Here is a 13,961-nt window from a genome sequence, read left to right as displayed (position 1 = left end):
CCAATTTTTCCTATGGCACCAGTGGTGGCAATGGCCGCAGACGGTTGTTATTTTACATGTAGCTTAGGTTCTAGACCACCTAGGATCTTGGTTCTGGTGGCTAATCCTACATTTTTAAGGATGAGGAAGACAGTGGCACTATTTAAAACATGCTGGAAACTACTGAAGTACATGTACATGGCATTCAGGGAACAAAAGTATGGTAAAACCATTGAATATTAGCGGAATTTTACATATTTTCCAGTATCAGGCAAGGTAAGTCGCGAGCAGAAACCTTTACTCACATAAATTTTTAGGTAACACCCCAAATACATTTGCATAAAAATTTAAAATGGACCTAAACCTACTTTTACAAGAATGAGGAATGCGGAGGTTCTATGGACAATATGCTAATAACTACATACAAACATATATCTGGCATACAAGGAATTCAATAACTATACAGTAATTGACAGATTTATAATTATTTTTGAAAAAACAGCCCACGTCTGTGGCAGAGGGCTTTGCGCTGTCCATTGCACCCTTTTGTGAATCCACAGCAGAGGAGTTCACAACAGGCCTGTATCGATCCTGGTAGTGCGGCCCAGTGAAGTTCCCATCCACCTGTGGCCTTCCACTTCCACTCCCAGTCAACTGGTGATGGGAGATCAGGGGCTGCAACCATCATCTCTCCCAAGCTTTGGCTAGCTGGGTAGGCACTGGCAGCCCTCTTTCTGTGTTGAATCAGTGCTGCTTGTGTTGTACCTTTTTAAAGTGAAAGGCATGAATCTGGTGCACTTTGAGAGGAAAATTAAGAGCCTAAATATGAGGAATTTTGTGTGAATAAATAATTTGGAGACACTGGGTCGGATGAATTAGAAGCTATTGAAGAAAGACACATGGATTTTCCATAAGAATATTAATTTAAAATAAAATATTATGCAGGGTCCTCTGGGTTGGGCAGATGATCTAATTCAATTAGTAGGCTATTAACTATCTAGACCAAAAAATTGTATTCCTTTTTTTGTATGATAACTTACATTTGCTTAATATGATGTTAATATCAAAAACACAAACTCTTTCAAACTTTTTTTTTTGTTTTCTTTTTTTTCCCCCACATATTTGTGTACCTTGAAAAGCGCTATATAAATCCAATCAATTATTATTATTATTAGAAAAAATATCCCCATTTCACAGAAACTGATGAATCCAAATGTGTAATTCATGGCAGTTACAGTACCCTATGTAAGTACAGTAGATAAAACAGGAGAGAATAATAGGCCAGTGTCAAGCCAACAGTGAAACGTGTCAGGAATATTCTAAAGGCTGTTGGTCTTTTCCCTATACTCTAGAATTTGACACCTGCACAAATAGAAGTATCTTGACAAGTGGCCTCAGACTTTTTGACCCCACTTGCGACACCACGTCTCCATTAGTCGAGCATCTGAAGGATTGTTATCAAAATACTAATTGAAAGAAAATGAAGCTCTTGGTGACCATTTTTCAGAGGCAGAGTGAACTGTTTAACAAATGACACGGACACTACATTTGCATTAATCTTGGTTTCATTATGCAGGAGAAACACATCACATTTTCACCATTCATTCATCTGTTTTATGTACACATAGCACAGGCTTATTTTAATACTTTTTATTCGAAATATTTGTACAAAATACACTGTTCTCCCTTTATAATATGTGTTTATCTAAAGAGGCATTTTGCTGCAAAAGGTCAGCAGATGTGCGTTGTTAATTTGTGATAATTCCATTGTTGTATTGAGGGTTTCTTCATGTTATTGCATGCCGAAACGCCATTATTGCAAAAGCCATTCAAACGGGCTTAGGGGCGGAGGAATTGCCGTTACTGTAACTGCCATTACCCCACCAACTCAGCCGGTGTTTATGGGAATTTTTTTTTCCTTTTTACTGAAAATGATAATAAATATGATTGCCGTATTAGGTATGAGAGACAGAACTGTTTGGCGGTTCATAATTGAGTCCATGTCTCCATGGTCATGGCAAAACAAAAGAAGAGAAGTTTCATTGAGAAGTTAAAGCAACGTTGGTCTCTCAATGTTTTCATCAATGTTATTACTGTGTCACATCCATAAAAATGTTTTGGGGGAGAAATATATTGGCAAAGGTTCCTTGAAATGGAACAGTGGTTCTATGAGGAGACACACTACATCAGGCCGGAGTAGAGCATCATTGTTTCCACAGTGCTACTACAGTCTTTAGTATCATTACAGGCAGTGATTTTCTCTTATTTGACAAATGGGACTCTGCCTCTCCTGACCTGCAACACTGGGTTCATTTTAATTGGCAACACAACCCTTCATGTCAAGTCACTCATGCACATACTGTCTAAAGCACACTCACAAAAGCACGCACGGCTGCACAAATCACACCTCAGTCGTTCCATTCAGACACACAGCGAGATTTCTGTATGACAATGCAAAAGATACAAAAGAGAGTACAATAGTTGAAAACCTTCCTTATAGATCAAAATAATCGACTAAAGAATAAAGATGTTGATGGAACAATTGCTCATCTGTTTTTTTCTAAACATTACGTTTTGAGAGTTACAACAAAAGATATCTACACAAAGATTTTTTGGATGTTTTTTTTTCAAGAAAAAGACATATTTTTAAAAGTGATGACTGGCACTGTTTAGGATCCCGTGATCACCATGAGCCTACATAACCAGGTACTTAAAAAACTAAATGGTAACATGGTAACTTAAAAAAACTTTTGTGGTTTGTCTTTGCAGAAGCTATACCGATCGCAGTGACTACAACTATACTTCACATGCTACTAGTTTGGCGAGAGTGCTGATGATTATGGATGCTAATGCTTAGAAAACAAAACAACTTGTTAACAACATTAAATCCTGTACCTTCAACAGATTCTGGGGGGGGGGGGGGGGCAGAGCGGTTCGATTCACAGCAGGCCCTTTTTCTCATGAGGAATGTGCATTAAAATATTTCAAATTACAGGGGGATGTAGGGCAGCCTTTTCCAAAGTAAGACAGAGCTATAAGTCACAAAAAAGAAGAACTACATTATTAGGCAGCCAACAGGGCAACACAACCAGCAACACACTATCCATTTCACAATCATAACTGGAGACAAGACTGGTTAAAATGTTAGTATATTGATTAATTAGAAGTTAAGTTTAAAAATAAAAAACATCCTTGTTAATGAGCTGTGCCAACACATAGGTTCTGCTTTGTGATAGTGGAAGGGATAGTTTGGCTTTACTTACTACTTCTTCTTCTTCTCACACAGAGTTAAACAAACATATCATTTTATGACGTGTAAATGCAGTTTAAGGGGTATGTTGAACGCTGATATTAGCTAAGCTGAGCTCAATTACTGGATGTCTGGGAAAAAGGCGTCGGCACCTCTAAAAAGCTGCATTATGAGCTGTTTTCCGTGCATTTTGGACCTAACACTATGGCTTAAAGCTACTTTTATACACTCAGTGGTGGCTTGAATAACACATATCTTAAAATGTCATCAAAAACTGAACATGATAAATGTTGTAAAGGTAGAATGTTCGTCAGAGATTCAACAACCAATAAAGCAGCCAAAGAGTGTATATTTGATGCACAAATTCTCACTTCAAATTTAATTCTGAGAGTCAATAGGTCCTCATAGCCCATTTTCCACCTGAGGCCCCAGTGGATTCATTTGACCCTGATATCAACAGAAAGTGCTTTTGAAGTTGGACATATATTCTAATTTCTTTGTTCATATGGGGTGTATTTTTGTCTCGCTTTAAAGAGAAGCTGAAATTTGACATCCACTAATTTAGCAACAGTAAGCAAAGGGATTAACACACCTTCAAACAGCATACAAAGGGTTTGTTTGACTCATCGTGAGCAGAAATAAACAAAACAGGGACTGTTTTACACAAGGGGCACAATATCCAAACACAACAGAACAAGGCTTAAAATGAAACGTGAAAAATTAGGGATTCAATTGTCTGTGGAGTGATTTGGGATTGCTAACATCAAGCTGCTCTCGGCTGTTCTTGGTCCTGACAATCCCTTCTTGTGTGTCCTCGACCTTCAGAGCCTTCCTGAGGACGTTGGGGACAAAACCAAAAAGAAAACGAAAAGAAAAAAACATGTACATGGGGACAACGCCACCCTAAGAGGGGGGAAAATACAGTCCTCCTTCTTTCTGGAGTGAAATACAACGGAACAATTCAACAACCATTAAAATAACCAAAATAAAAATAAAATAAGATAAAACAAGCTTTTTTCTAAGAAAGTGTGCTGCGAGGCTTGTTCAACCATAGATTTTGGAGGCGATTAAAGTGCGTGTTGGTCACTGTCAAAACTGTCCAGTGAAAACGTTTGTTTGTTCTCTCGTCACATCACAGAAAGGAGTTCCAAGTAGATGGTGTGGTGTATTTATCTCTTCATTCGTATCCAATCCAACACAACTGTTCCCCTTTTTTTTCTTACCGATCAGAGTTTCGTTTTCTCCAAATTTGGAGCGATGCACCTTGAGACACTGCAGAATAGTAGGCCATCTATTTCGGTCTGTTCAAAATCTTGTTTTCAGATACAAAATTCAAAACTAGACACAGAGCATTTTTTATAGATGGATTTCTTTGCAGTAAACACATATATGCTGGTTCTGGACATCAGAGACACAGGCCCGTGTTTAAATGGAGTAGGTGGAGCTCTCAGACTGCTGGCGGATGTAGCACTGAAAACTCTTGTCTCCAATCGGATGCTCCCTGAGGAAACAAAGAGAACAACAGTGAGATTACAGAAAGGCATTTAAAAAGGGAAAAAAAACTACATTTTCTGTCAAGATCGTTAGGTGATTAGAGGAGAAAAAATATCCACAAAGGTCTGAACTGAACCCGAAGTGACTGTGCTCGGAAATCCAGATAAAATTTATGGTTTTAGAGTAACTCAATACGTTAAAAGTGCTAGCTTTAAAGTCCAACATACTTTGTAAATGTTAAAAATTAATGACGATGCCAATTGTGGACTGCACGACTGCTCCACCTGCTGGCCCAAAAAGGAAGTTCCTAAGTAATTAACTCAGTTTTTTTCTGCAGTTATTAGCCTCCATTGCAATTTGCAATATACATATAATAGTTGTAGTCACATAACAAGATGTAAGTACAGGCATAAATAAACAAAAAACACATACTGGCTGCCTATCTTTGTCTTCTTGAACTTGTCCCGTTTGTACTTGGTGTGCTGCTGCTCCAAGGTCTGCACGGCAGACACGATCATTTTGAGGGTTTTGTACGTTTCCTGTGGGTCATCGATGACAAAGCTGGAATACTCCTCCTGTTCAGGCCCGTCGTACACAGACTTACTGCCGCAGGCCTCTATACAAAAAATAAACATGGATAAAAACATTACATATGTAATGCTGTAACCTGCATCCTAAAAACAGTGACAATATTTCAGTTATTTTCTGACCTTGCATCTTGATCAGTTTGGTCATGTAAGTGCTGAACAGGGAATAAATCCTCTCAGTCTCTCTGTCTCCATCAACGTCCAGCTGGATGTTTGCTGGGAGACAGCTGAAAAAACAGATGCATACAGGAGATTGAGAGAGTAGGAACCAAAACAAAAGATCAACCTTGAAGCTGGACATTTTCTCAGCGTGTGACGTACCCAGTGCATGGCGTACAGCCCGAAGCAGTGTCTGCTGAGAGCTTGCAGCAGAGCCAGTGGCCGTTGAGGTAGGCTGATGGATGGTAGGTGCTCAGACGTTTGCGGTTGCACTGGCTGACTTTGGTCAGGATGTCGATCCAGTCTCGCGCCTCCACACAGTTGTTGGCCTGGATGTAGAGAGCCCGCTCTGGCTGGATGACCTGGAACATCTGGAGGAGGGGAAAAAGGGAAGGCAAGTTAGGCAACAATCTAAGTACTTGTAGGTTGATTGGGCCCACAATGCTCAAAGACTTTGTAAGGGGTTGCTGTGTGGGGTGGTTCTTACATTTTTCATCTTGAATGACTCCTCCTCAAGCCTCTCCACAGCCAGGATGTTCTCTATGGGAATGCTGCACAAAGCTCCCTCACCTGGAGATAAAAGGAAACGCATCAGACATGAAAAATTACAAAAAGTATGTGAGAAAGTGATAATTACATTTTTAACTTGAATAACTACATTATTAATTTGTATCCCTGTATCCCAATTCCATATGTTAGCTTGTATATGTTTACATTTCAGTAAACTGATATCCTTAAAAGGTATGCAGGATTAGTTTGCAGTGCACCCATGGATGTACCAAAAACTATCCTTGGATTACTTTGATACTGAGGAAAACCTAAAAACACAATGCTTCTCCGACAAGTTCTATATGAAGAATTTGTCTCTTTCTTATGATATCTCAGCAGATGTATTGACAATTATTCGTGATGATGATGATGATGATGCCCCCCTCTTTCCCTCACAACAGTGTACATCAAAAGCACAATTAAAACGAACAACAAAAGATTAAAACATTTCCTATTGTGCCTAACAACTCATTTCAGTAGCACTTTCAAAAACAAGATTAGAAAACGGCTTAAGCATATGTCATGGCCGGAGGTTGTTTGGATGTGTTTTTTCTGCTCTGTAACTGAATCTCCACCACATGTGTTCAGGCTAAATGAACAGTCAGCTAAATTCTCTCCCTCCTGCCGATTCTTACTCGAGCACAAACCAACGACATGAACAGACGAGGGAGCGGCGGAAAAACCCTCTGAGCTCACCTTTGGTTTTGTGGTAGGTGAACTCGTGGTTGGTGAGGCGAAACCATCTCTTTTTGAAGTTCTTCATTCCAAAGCGGTTCCTTCCTTGTGCTCGCTTTATCATAAATCTGTGGAGAAACAAGTGAGAGAAATAGCGTTGAGAACCTACAGCGTCCACAGAAAATGTTTAAATAAGTCAAGAGATGTTTTTTATTTCTCTGGCACAATGCATTCTAAGACAATATTTATGTCTACAGTGCAAAAGTGCACAGTGCCTGAATGCATACAAGTATGGATTAAGTACTTAGAACAAAACATACATAAAAACGTCATTCTTTCAGGGTTGATCCTGTGCAGTCTACAGTTAGCATTCCATTGACATGCTTGCAGGTTCTTTGTATTCATCGCTGCTGTACATTTAAAAGCACTTCGGTACAGCACTCATAGATTTTACAGTCTATGAGTTCATAAAAGGAGATGGGTCAGCAGATCATAGGCGCCTGTGTTTTTGCACATTTTACCCCATTACCTACAAATTGAGTAATAATCAATTCAGACTATTTGCCAAATCATACACCAGGAATTTAGACAGATTTCCTGCCTTTCAAACAGCCCCTGGTTCAGTTTCCTTGAGTACATTATGAAAATCAACCTGCAGGGACTGGAAACTTGAGAAAGCTAATCCATCAAATTAAACAATGTATGAGCTTATGTTTTTAAATTCTGGGTTCGATCGCCAGATGCTGTGCTTGTCAGCTTGCAACTTCCAAATAATAAAGAAACACATGCAAAGTCAATTGTGATGGATTGGTTTACAAAATTTTCCGATCTATACAAGTTCATTTTCGCATCGAATAAAGAAAAGAAACCAATGGGTGCCTGACACTTATAAGGTATTGTTAATAGGCTAAAACATGTAAAAACCACTGGCTTGGTCCTTAAAGGGAGAGAAAACACCAGGATGTTTATCTTTTGGAGTTTGAAGGCCAAGGGATATATGAAATATAATATGAAGCACAAAGGTCATAAACACAAAAGTTACTACTCTCCCACAGGAAGACATGTTCTCTTTTCACACTATCTAGCCAAGAACGTGCTGGTTCCAAATCTGCCATAACGCCAGGAGCTGTGTTCGAAACCTTAATGTGTATGATAGCAATGTGCTCGCAGTCTGGACAAAGGATATAATAGTCAGGTAATTAGCGGTCAGTCAGGGTGCAGGCAGCTCTACGATCCCAGAAATGTATGTACAGCATTCAACCCCTGCTGTCACTGTCACACCAAGCATGTGGGTGGGGGGGGGGGGGGGAGACCAGAAGGCCTATCAGCACTAGAGACGCCTCCTAGGTAAGCAGGCCTAAAGGTCAACACTTTACTTTATACCATCACTGTCACTGTGCACCGTCAGTACTGCCATGTAGGCACTAGGCAGTCTCACAGTCGCTTGATAGGTTGCTTGTATACAGGCCAGATATAAAGTAAAGTGCAGCAGCATCTACGGTAGCGCATGATGGAGGTGAAAGAGAAGAAAATGGCCGGCTTGATTTGGACAGGGAGGTGGGGTTGGGGGTTTTACAGTGCACACACAGGGGGGGTCACAAGGGCAAAGCCTTTATATAGAGAAGCTCTTACCTGCCCTTCGTGCCTTTTGACCCCTTCCCATCAACCCTCTTTATAGTGAGTTTTACACTCCTACGCATCGGTAGCAGAAAACAAAAGAGGGTGGGGATGTTTGATGAACTATCGTCGGCTGGATAACTCACCTCCCAGTTTACAGCCTCATGAGATATCAGCAAAAACAAAAGGCCCTATGTGTTGTAAGAAAGCGCTGTGTATCTTTACCGTCCACTTTGGAAATGAAACAAACATGTAGTCTACAAGTAAAAATTCAAACTCCACTTTAGTGACGACTTAAAGGATCAGTTTGAATTTGGGAAATGCACTTGTTGCCTTTCTCGCAGAGAGTTGGGCGAGAAAATTGATACCCATACCACTCGGCTTAGCTTAGCTTAGCATAAAGGCTGGAAAAAGCTACTGTGGCTCTGTTCGATGCAGCAAAGCATTTTTTTTTGTAATTCGTACAGAAATGGAATCGAACTGTACAAAAAGTGAGTGGTATCAAACTATTAGAAACAATTGACAAGAGCACCGTAACACTGTGGTAAAAAAAAAGTAACCTGCGTTAGTAGCATTAAAATGAATCTAATGTATGTCTTTTTAGCAGTGATATGAGGGGAGCCGTTTTTTTAAGGTATACAAGTTTGTATATTTTGAGGGTTTTCTATCCATGAATAAGTTCATAATAAGTTCCTTACCCCTCTTTGAGCATGATTGGTGTCTCAATGCTCTTCTGATCCCACTTGCCAGAGGTGGAGATCAGGTCCAGGAACTGAGAAGGGAGGGAAGTAAAAGAGGTCTTAAATATCAGCATATTTATTCTGGTCAAACCACGCTTCCACATCCAAATATCCACTCAACTTCTTCCGTTCTTTTCAAAATGTCTCCAGTCTTGTTAAGAAACACACTTCATTGTCCATTTATCTTTGTATGACGTACAATACAGAGAGTATGTGATTGCTTGTCAAAATGGCAGAGATTTAATTGTGTGTAACACAAACGGGCTGAACACTCACATTCTTCACAGCATCGGCATATTTCTGCTCATTGAAGTAGTCATAAAATGCAGCCATGTAAGACTCTTTGAAATTAGCCTGAAAATGAATTTACAAAAAGAATAGAGAGAGAGAGAGTGAGAGAGAGAGGATTTTGAGTTTAGACTGAAAAACATATATGAAGTAGGGGAGACCGGGGTAAGTAGGCACACTTTTTACTCTAGTGAGAATTGCTCATCACCTAAACATCTTTCAATGGTCATTCCTACATTAAATTGAAGCTTAAGGTGTTAATGTCAATTATCTCCTTCTCTGTGGTGTCAGTGAGGATACAGCTTGACATTTTCTTTTGTTATTGGGTTCCTTTCCTGGTTGCACCCTTTGGATAACATGTGACAACCAACCCCCCAAAAATTGTGACAACCAACCCCAACTGGAATTTATTGCTAGCATCAAGGCCAACAACCATATGACAACTAATTAGCTTGCTAAAAACAATCTAAACTATAGCTTACCCTTCACACTTTTTTAGGGTAAAAAGTGTTTTGTTATAAACCCATTGTGTAAAAGCCTAGAAGAAAAATACTGAGGAGCTAAATATTTTCAATTTGACATGAAAAACACTAACAGTCCTTTCACCTCAAATGCAGCAGTCTAACTCCAAGGAAGACTATGTAGGTGACCTCTGATCCCAGTTGTGGATATTTACATACCAAAATGTAACAGACAGCGCCTTCTGGTTCCGAGATATAACGATTGTGACAACCTACCCGTGTGACAAATTACCCCGTTCTCCCCTTTTGTTTGGTCACAGGAATGAAAATAGAATAACACCACATCGAAAAACTCACAGATTTAGACTTGGCAAGACTCCCCAGTGTTTGGATGGTCTTAGAGATGAGGGTGAGGGTTCGAGAGGTGGCAGGATCCTAGGTAGACGTGAATAATAATGAATGACATGAAACATGAATAATTCAAATAAGAAACTCTGATCAGAAATAGAATGTTTGATATAATCAAAAACAAGCTTTCCAAGATATTTTTCACAGAGGGGATATTTGCACATGTTTATATGTTAGGCATGGCACAGAATGAAAATTTCATATCACGGTTATCCTGACAAAAATAATCGTGATCAACAACAATATCCAAATAGTTATCAAAATATTCTGAAACCTTTTTAAAATGGCTCCAAAACACACTGGAATCACACTACCTTAGACTTATAGTTAAGAAATGAATATATTGCATCACAGAAAGGAAACACCTGTTTTTGTTGTTGTTGTGAAAATCAGTGAATTGAAGAATTGCAATGTCAATGTTAATCACGATTCACAATACAATCTTTGATCTTTCCATTCTTAAAGCAAACGTTGGTTGCTTGTGATAAAAAAAAAATCAGACTCACTGGATGGTGCGGCCGTAAATGGAACAAGTTGGGGGAAAGGATCGCTGGTGCGAAGAAACGCAAGAAAATAAAACTGCTCACTGCTGTGTATCGGACATCTTGGTCAACTAGACGTTAAAAAAAAACAACAACCCAAAGAAACAGGGATTTATCAAACACACTATACTTACTTTAATTGCATCAACAAACATCACATATGAATAGTCAGTGTGGCTGAAAAACATTTGTTCCATATTGTTTTACTGAGGGGGTATACTACGAAGCAAACTCAACAGAGCCTGACTCTCTTTTCTTGATCTGGTTCAACATAACACAAACCCTCGCTTAGAGCTGACCGGTACCACGAAGGCGGTTATCAACCTCTTATGTTGAACGAGGGTTTCAGCTTCAGGCTCTGTGCGCGTCCCCATGAATGGGGACTTTTGACCCGTCATTTGACTCCGCTTCCGCACTAAATGGAGTGATCTTGTGCAGCTAACTTTACACAAACGGACTGATTGCGACCAGCTGACATAAAAAATAATAAGTTTGCCGCTTACTTCACTCATTCAAGAGAAAGAGTTTGTCAGTCTGAATAATCAAAGAACAGACAGAAAGCTTAAAGCAAAACTGTAACTGCAAATAAGGAAAGAGTGGAATGCGGTCAGAAAATAGGCTATTCATTTATTTTACCGATCGTTCCCCCTGTGCATAACGTGACATTAAAAGGAATTAAACGTCAAACTTGAGACAGAAGATTTAAACACTACACCATTTAATGTACACTATAAAGGCTGACTTTGCTATATTTTTACACTGTAGGCTAGTCCCACTCAGGGCGCACTCACAGTAGGCAAGTTTGCCTGTTCCGTGCTCCAGCACGATTGCCCCCCTTCCCCACTCCCCCACTGGCCTGTGCTCACACTGCTCGTGGCCTGGGCACGATTTCTCCTTCCCTACGTCACCGTGTGCATTTGGGATTTGGAGCGAAGTCTACTTGTAGGCTTTACGACGGTTTGTGAATATTTTCATCCAGACAAATTTGCATATAATATTCCACTTCCAGTAGACTCAACAGACCAAGCTCAGCCGTTAATCTCGCTTCGTAGTACACCCCTCTGGGAACTGCAAAATACTGAGTTGGCTGTTTATGTATGAAATGTTGTTATATTTTATATAGTTATTATTGCTTGTAGAATTTGTTTTCAGTGTACACACATTTTTGCACACAGATATGTTATTTAAAAGCATATAGAGGTAGGCCTATAAAATCAAATCCGTTTTATTTACTAAGTCTAATATCACAAATCCCCATTTTCCTCAGTGGGCAACAACGTTACTGATATATTTGTTTGTTTTCATATTGCCCCCCAAATTTTTGACAGCAACAATGTATATTTCTTTTTTTGCTTGTTCCTCCTATGCCTGCAGTGCTCTGTGACGGCCGACAGGGGGCAGCATGCGACTGGGAGTAAGTACTCCACACATAAGTGTGCAGGAGGCTTAATAGTTTTCAGGTTGGACAAATAGCAGAGCACAAACAGAATAAAGTGTCCTTGGACATCTTGCACATCCTGTTCTATTTTATTGTCTATTTCCTGTTCCTTTATTAGTGGCTCGCTTTCTCTCTTCCATCTCACGCAATTCATTCAGGTGGTGAGTTACCTTGGAAACGGGTTGCGGCAGACTCTCTCAGAGAGAAGAAGATGTCACACATGACCGTGGGACAGCGTACGCCAGAGGTGGTGATGACGTTGAAGATGCGGTCTACATAATGAAGAAGGTTTTCCTGAGGAAGAAGAGGAGGGGCAGATATGTCACATAATAAAGTGACACACACACATACACACACACAGACACACACACACACACACACACATACACACACACACTCATCTTCTCACCCTGTTGGTCTCTAGGTTCTCCGACTCTTTGAGCTTGACCGGGTCGATTTCACAGGGTTTGTGTTCGGCGCAGATCTGTGACAATTTATTAAAGGGCGTTTGAAAATATCCACTCACAACTGATTTAGCTCAATATTCTGCGTGTTGCTAAAGACGTGACTCAATTCAAGAGACAAATGGGCTGTCACATCCCATACGTATACTCTGAATGGTTGCATACCTCATCTATGATTGGTTTGAGTGTGACCTGCAGATAGTGCATTCCTGCCAGCTTCATGGTCTCATCGATGCACTTGGAAGTCAGCGAGTTTCCCCGGAAAATGGTGTTAGGATCCCTACACATAGAGGGCAGGGCATGTTCCTCTGAGTTCATGTTCCATAACTGCAGCTTCATAAACAACATGTAAGCAACGACATTCCTGTGGCTGCCAATATTTTCACAGTCAAATCCAAATGCTAAGCAAGTTACAGTCCCTGTAATGAATTATCTCTAATAGACAAACTATGGTGATTCAAGAATACATCTGCGCCTGATTTAGAAGTGACATTCATTCCAAAACAACATTCAGACGAACTAACGGATATGAAGCTAAACAGTCTTATCTTTTAAATGTGGAAATTCTGCTGTGATAAAAAAAAACGTTATAAGACGTCCACAAAATGGGAGATCAGGGATTTATGCAACTGTATAGCGACGACAAGTACTATTTGTTAATTCTGTGGTTTCTGGTGTTAATCAAAAGGAGCCGCTCACTGTGTTCGGTTGACTTCAGCGTGAGCGATGGCGCTGATGAAAGGCACAATCTTGCCGTAGTGAAGAAACAGACGCACGAGGGGAATGGCGGCCTCTTGTTTCTCTCGACACACCTCTCCCAGAATATGAGCGGTGGACGCAGAAACAGGCTGAACGGAGAGGAATGATGAGGGAAACATGTTAGAATTAGAACCGGTTTAAGTGTTAGGCAAGTTGACAGTGCAAGATGCTGCAGGATGCTAACATACAGTAGGCTACGTCTACAGTACGTCTACAGTACTCACCCCTACGTTAGCGGAGTGCAGCAGCAGATCTCTGAGGGGAGTGTAGTGTTCGGAGGGGAAGACATGGTCCTCGGTGTAAACGATGTTCAGGCGCAGAGAGCCGAGCTCCTCTACCTTCACTGACTTCCCTCCATTCTCTCTGGGCTGGAGATAGTACCTGAAGAAGAGAAAGAGTAATAGAAGCTCTTAGATCGGTCTTAGACCAATCAGATCTTCTCACTGATCCCAATGTGTCTCAATGTTTTCAAAGTTAGTCCTTAAATGTTGTTAAAAGAGTAGTTAACGGTCGCACTGTTCCCCTCAACTCTGCAGTTCCCATCAGCTTTA

General features: G+C 40.3%; 1 protein-coding gene across 1 annotated transcript in view; it reads right to left on the bottom strand.

Annotated features, from left to right (window-relative positions):
- Positions 1-4,540: 4,540 nt before the first annotated feature.
- rasa3 (RAS p21 protein activator 3) overlaps positions 4,541-13,961 on the bottom strand; it is a 37,653-nt gene continuing 28,232 nt past the window's right edge. Inside the window, exons 10-24 of the mRNA XM_080025112.1 lie at positions 13,635-13,791; positions 13,351-13,499; positions 12,817-12,931; positions 12,597-12,671; positions 12,358-12,481; positions 10,714-10,820; positions 10,157-10,234; positions 9,327-9,404; positions 9,009-9,082; positions 6,715-6,821; positions 5,957-6,039; positions 5,632-5,840; positions 5,434-5,537; positions 5,156-5,339; positions 4,541-4,730 (exon numbers count right to left, since the gene is read on the bottom strand). Coding sequence (XP_079881238.1) covers positions 4,655-4,730; positions 5,156-5,339; positions 5,434-5,537; positions 5,632-5,840; positions 5,957-6,039; positions 6,715-6,821; positions 9,009-9,082; positions 9,327-9,404; positions 10,157-10,234; positions 10,714-10,820; positions 12,358-12,481; positions 12,597-12,671; positions 12,817-12,931; positions 13,351-13,499; positions 13,635-13,791 — 1,720 coding nt within the window. The 3' untranslated portion in view covers positions 4,541-4,654. The remainder of the gene's footprint in view (positions 4,731-5,155; positions 5,340-5,433; positions 5,538-5,631; positions 5,841-5,956; positions 6,040-6,714; positions 6,822-9,008; positions 9,083-9,326; positions 9,405-10,156; positions 10,235-10,713; positions 10,821-12,357; positions 12,482-12,596; positions 12,672-12,816; positions 12,932-13,350; positions 13,500-13,634; positions 13,792-13,961) is intronic.

Source organism: Ammodytes marinus (assembly GCF_949987685.1).
Source record: "Ammodytes marinus genome assembly, chromosome: 1".
NCBI lineage: Eukaryota > Metazoa > Chordata > Actinopteri > Uranoscopiformes > Ammodytidae > Ammodytes > Ammodytes marinus.
The sequence above is the reverse complement of the archived record's forward strand: the minus strand, read 5'-3'. Positions and strand labels throughout refer to the sequence as shown.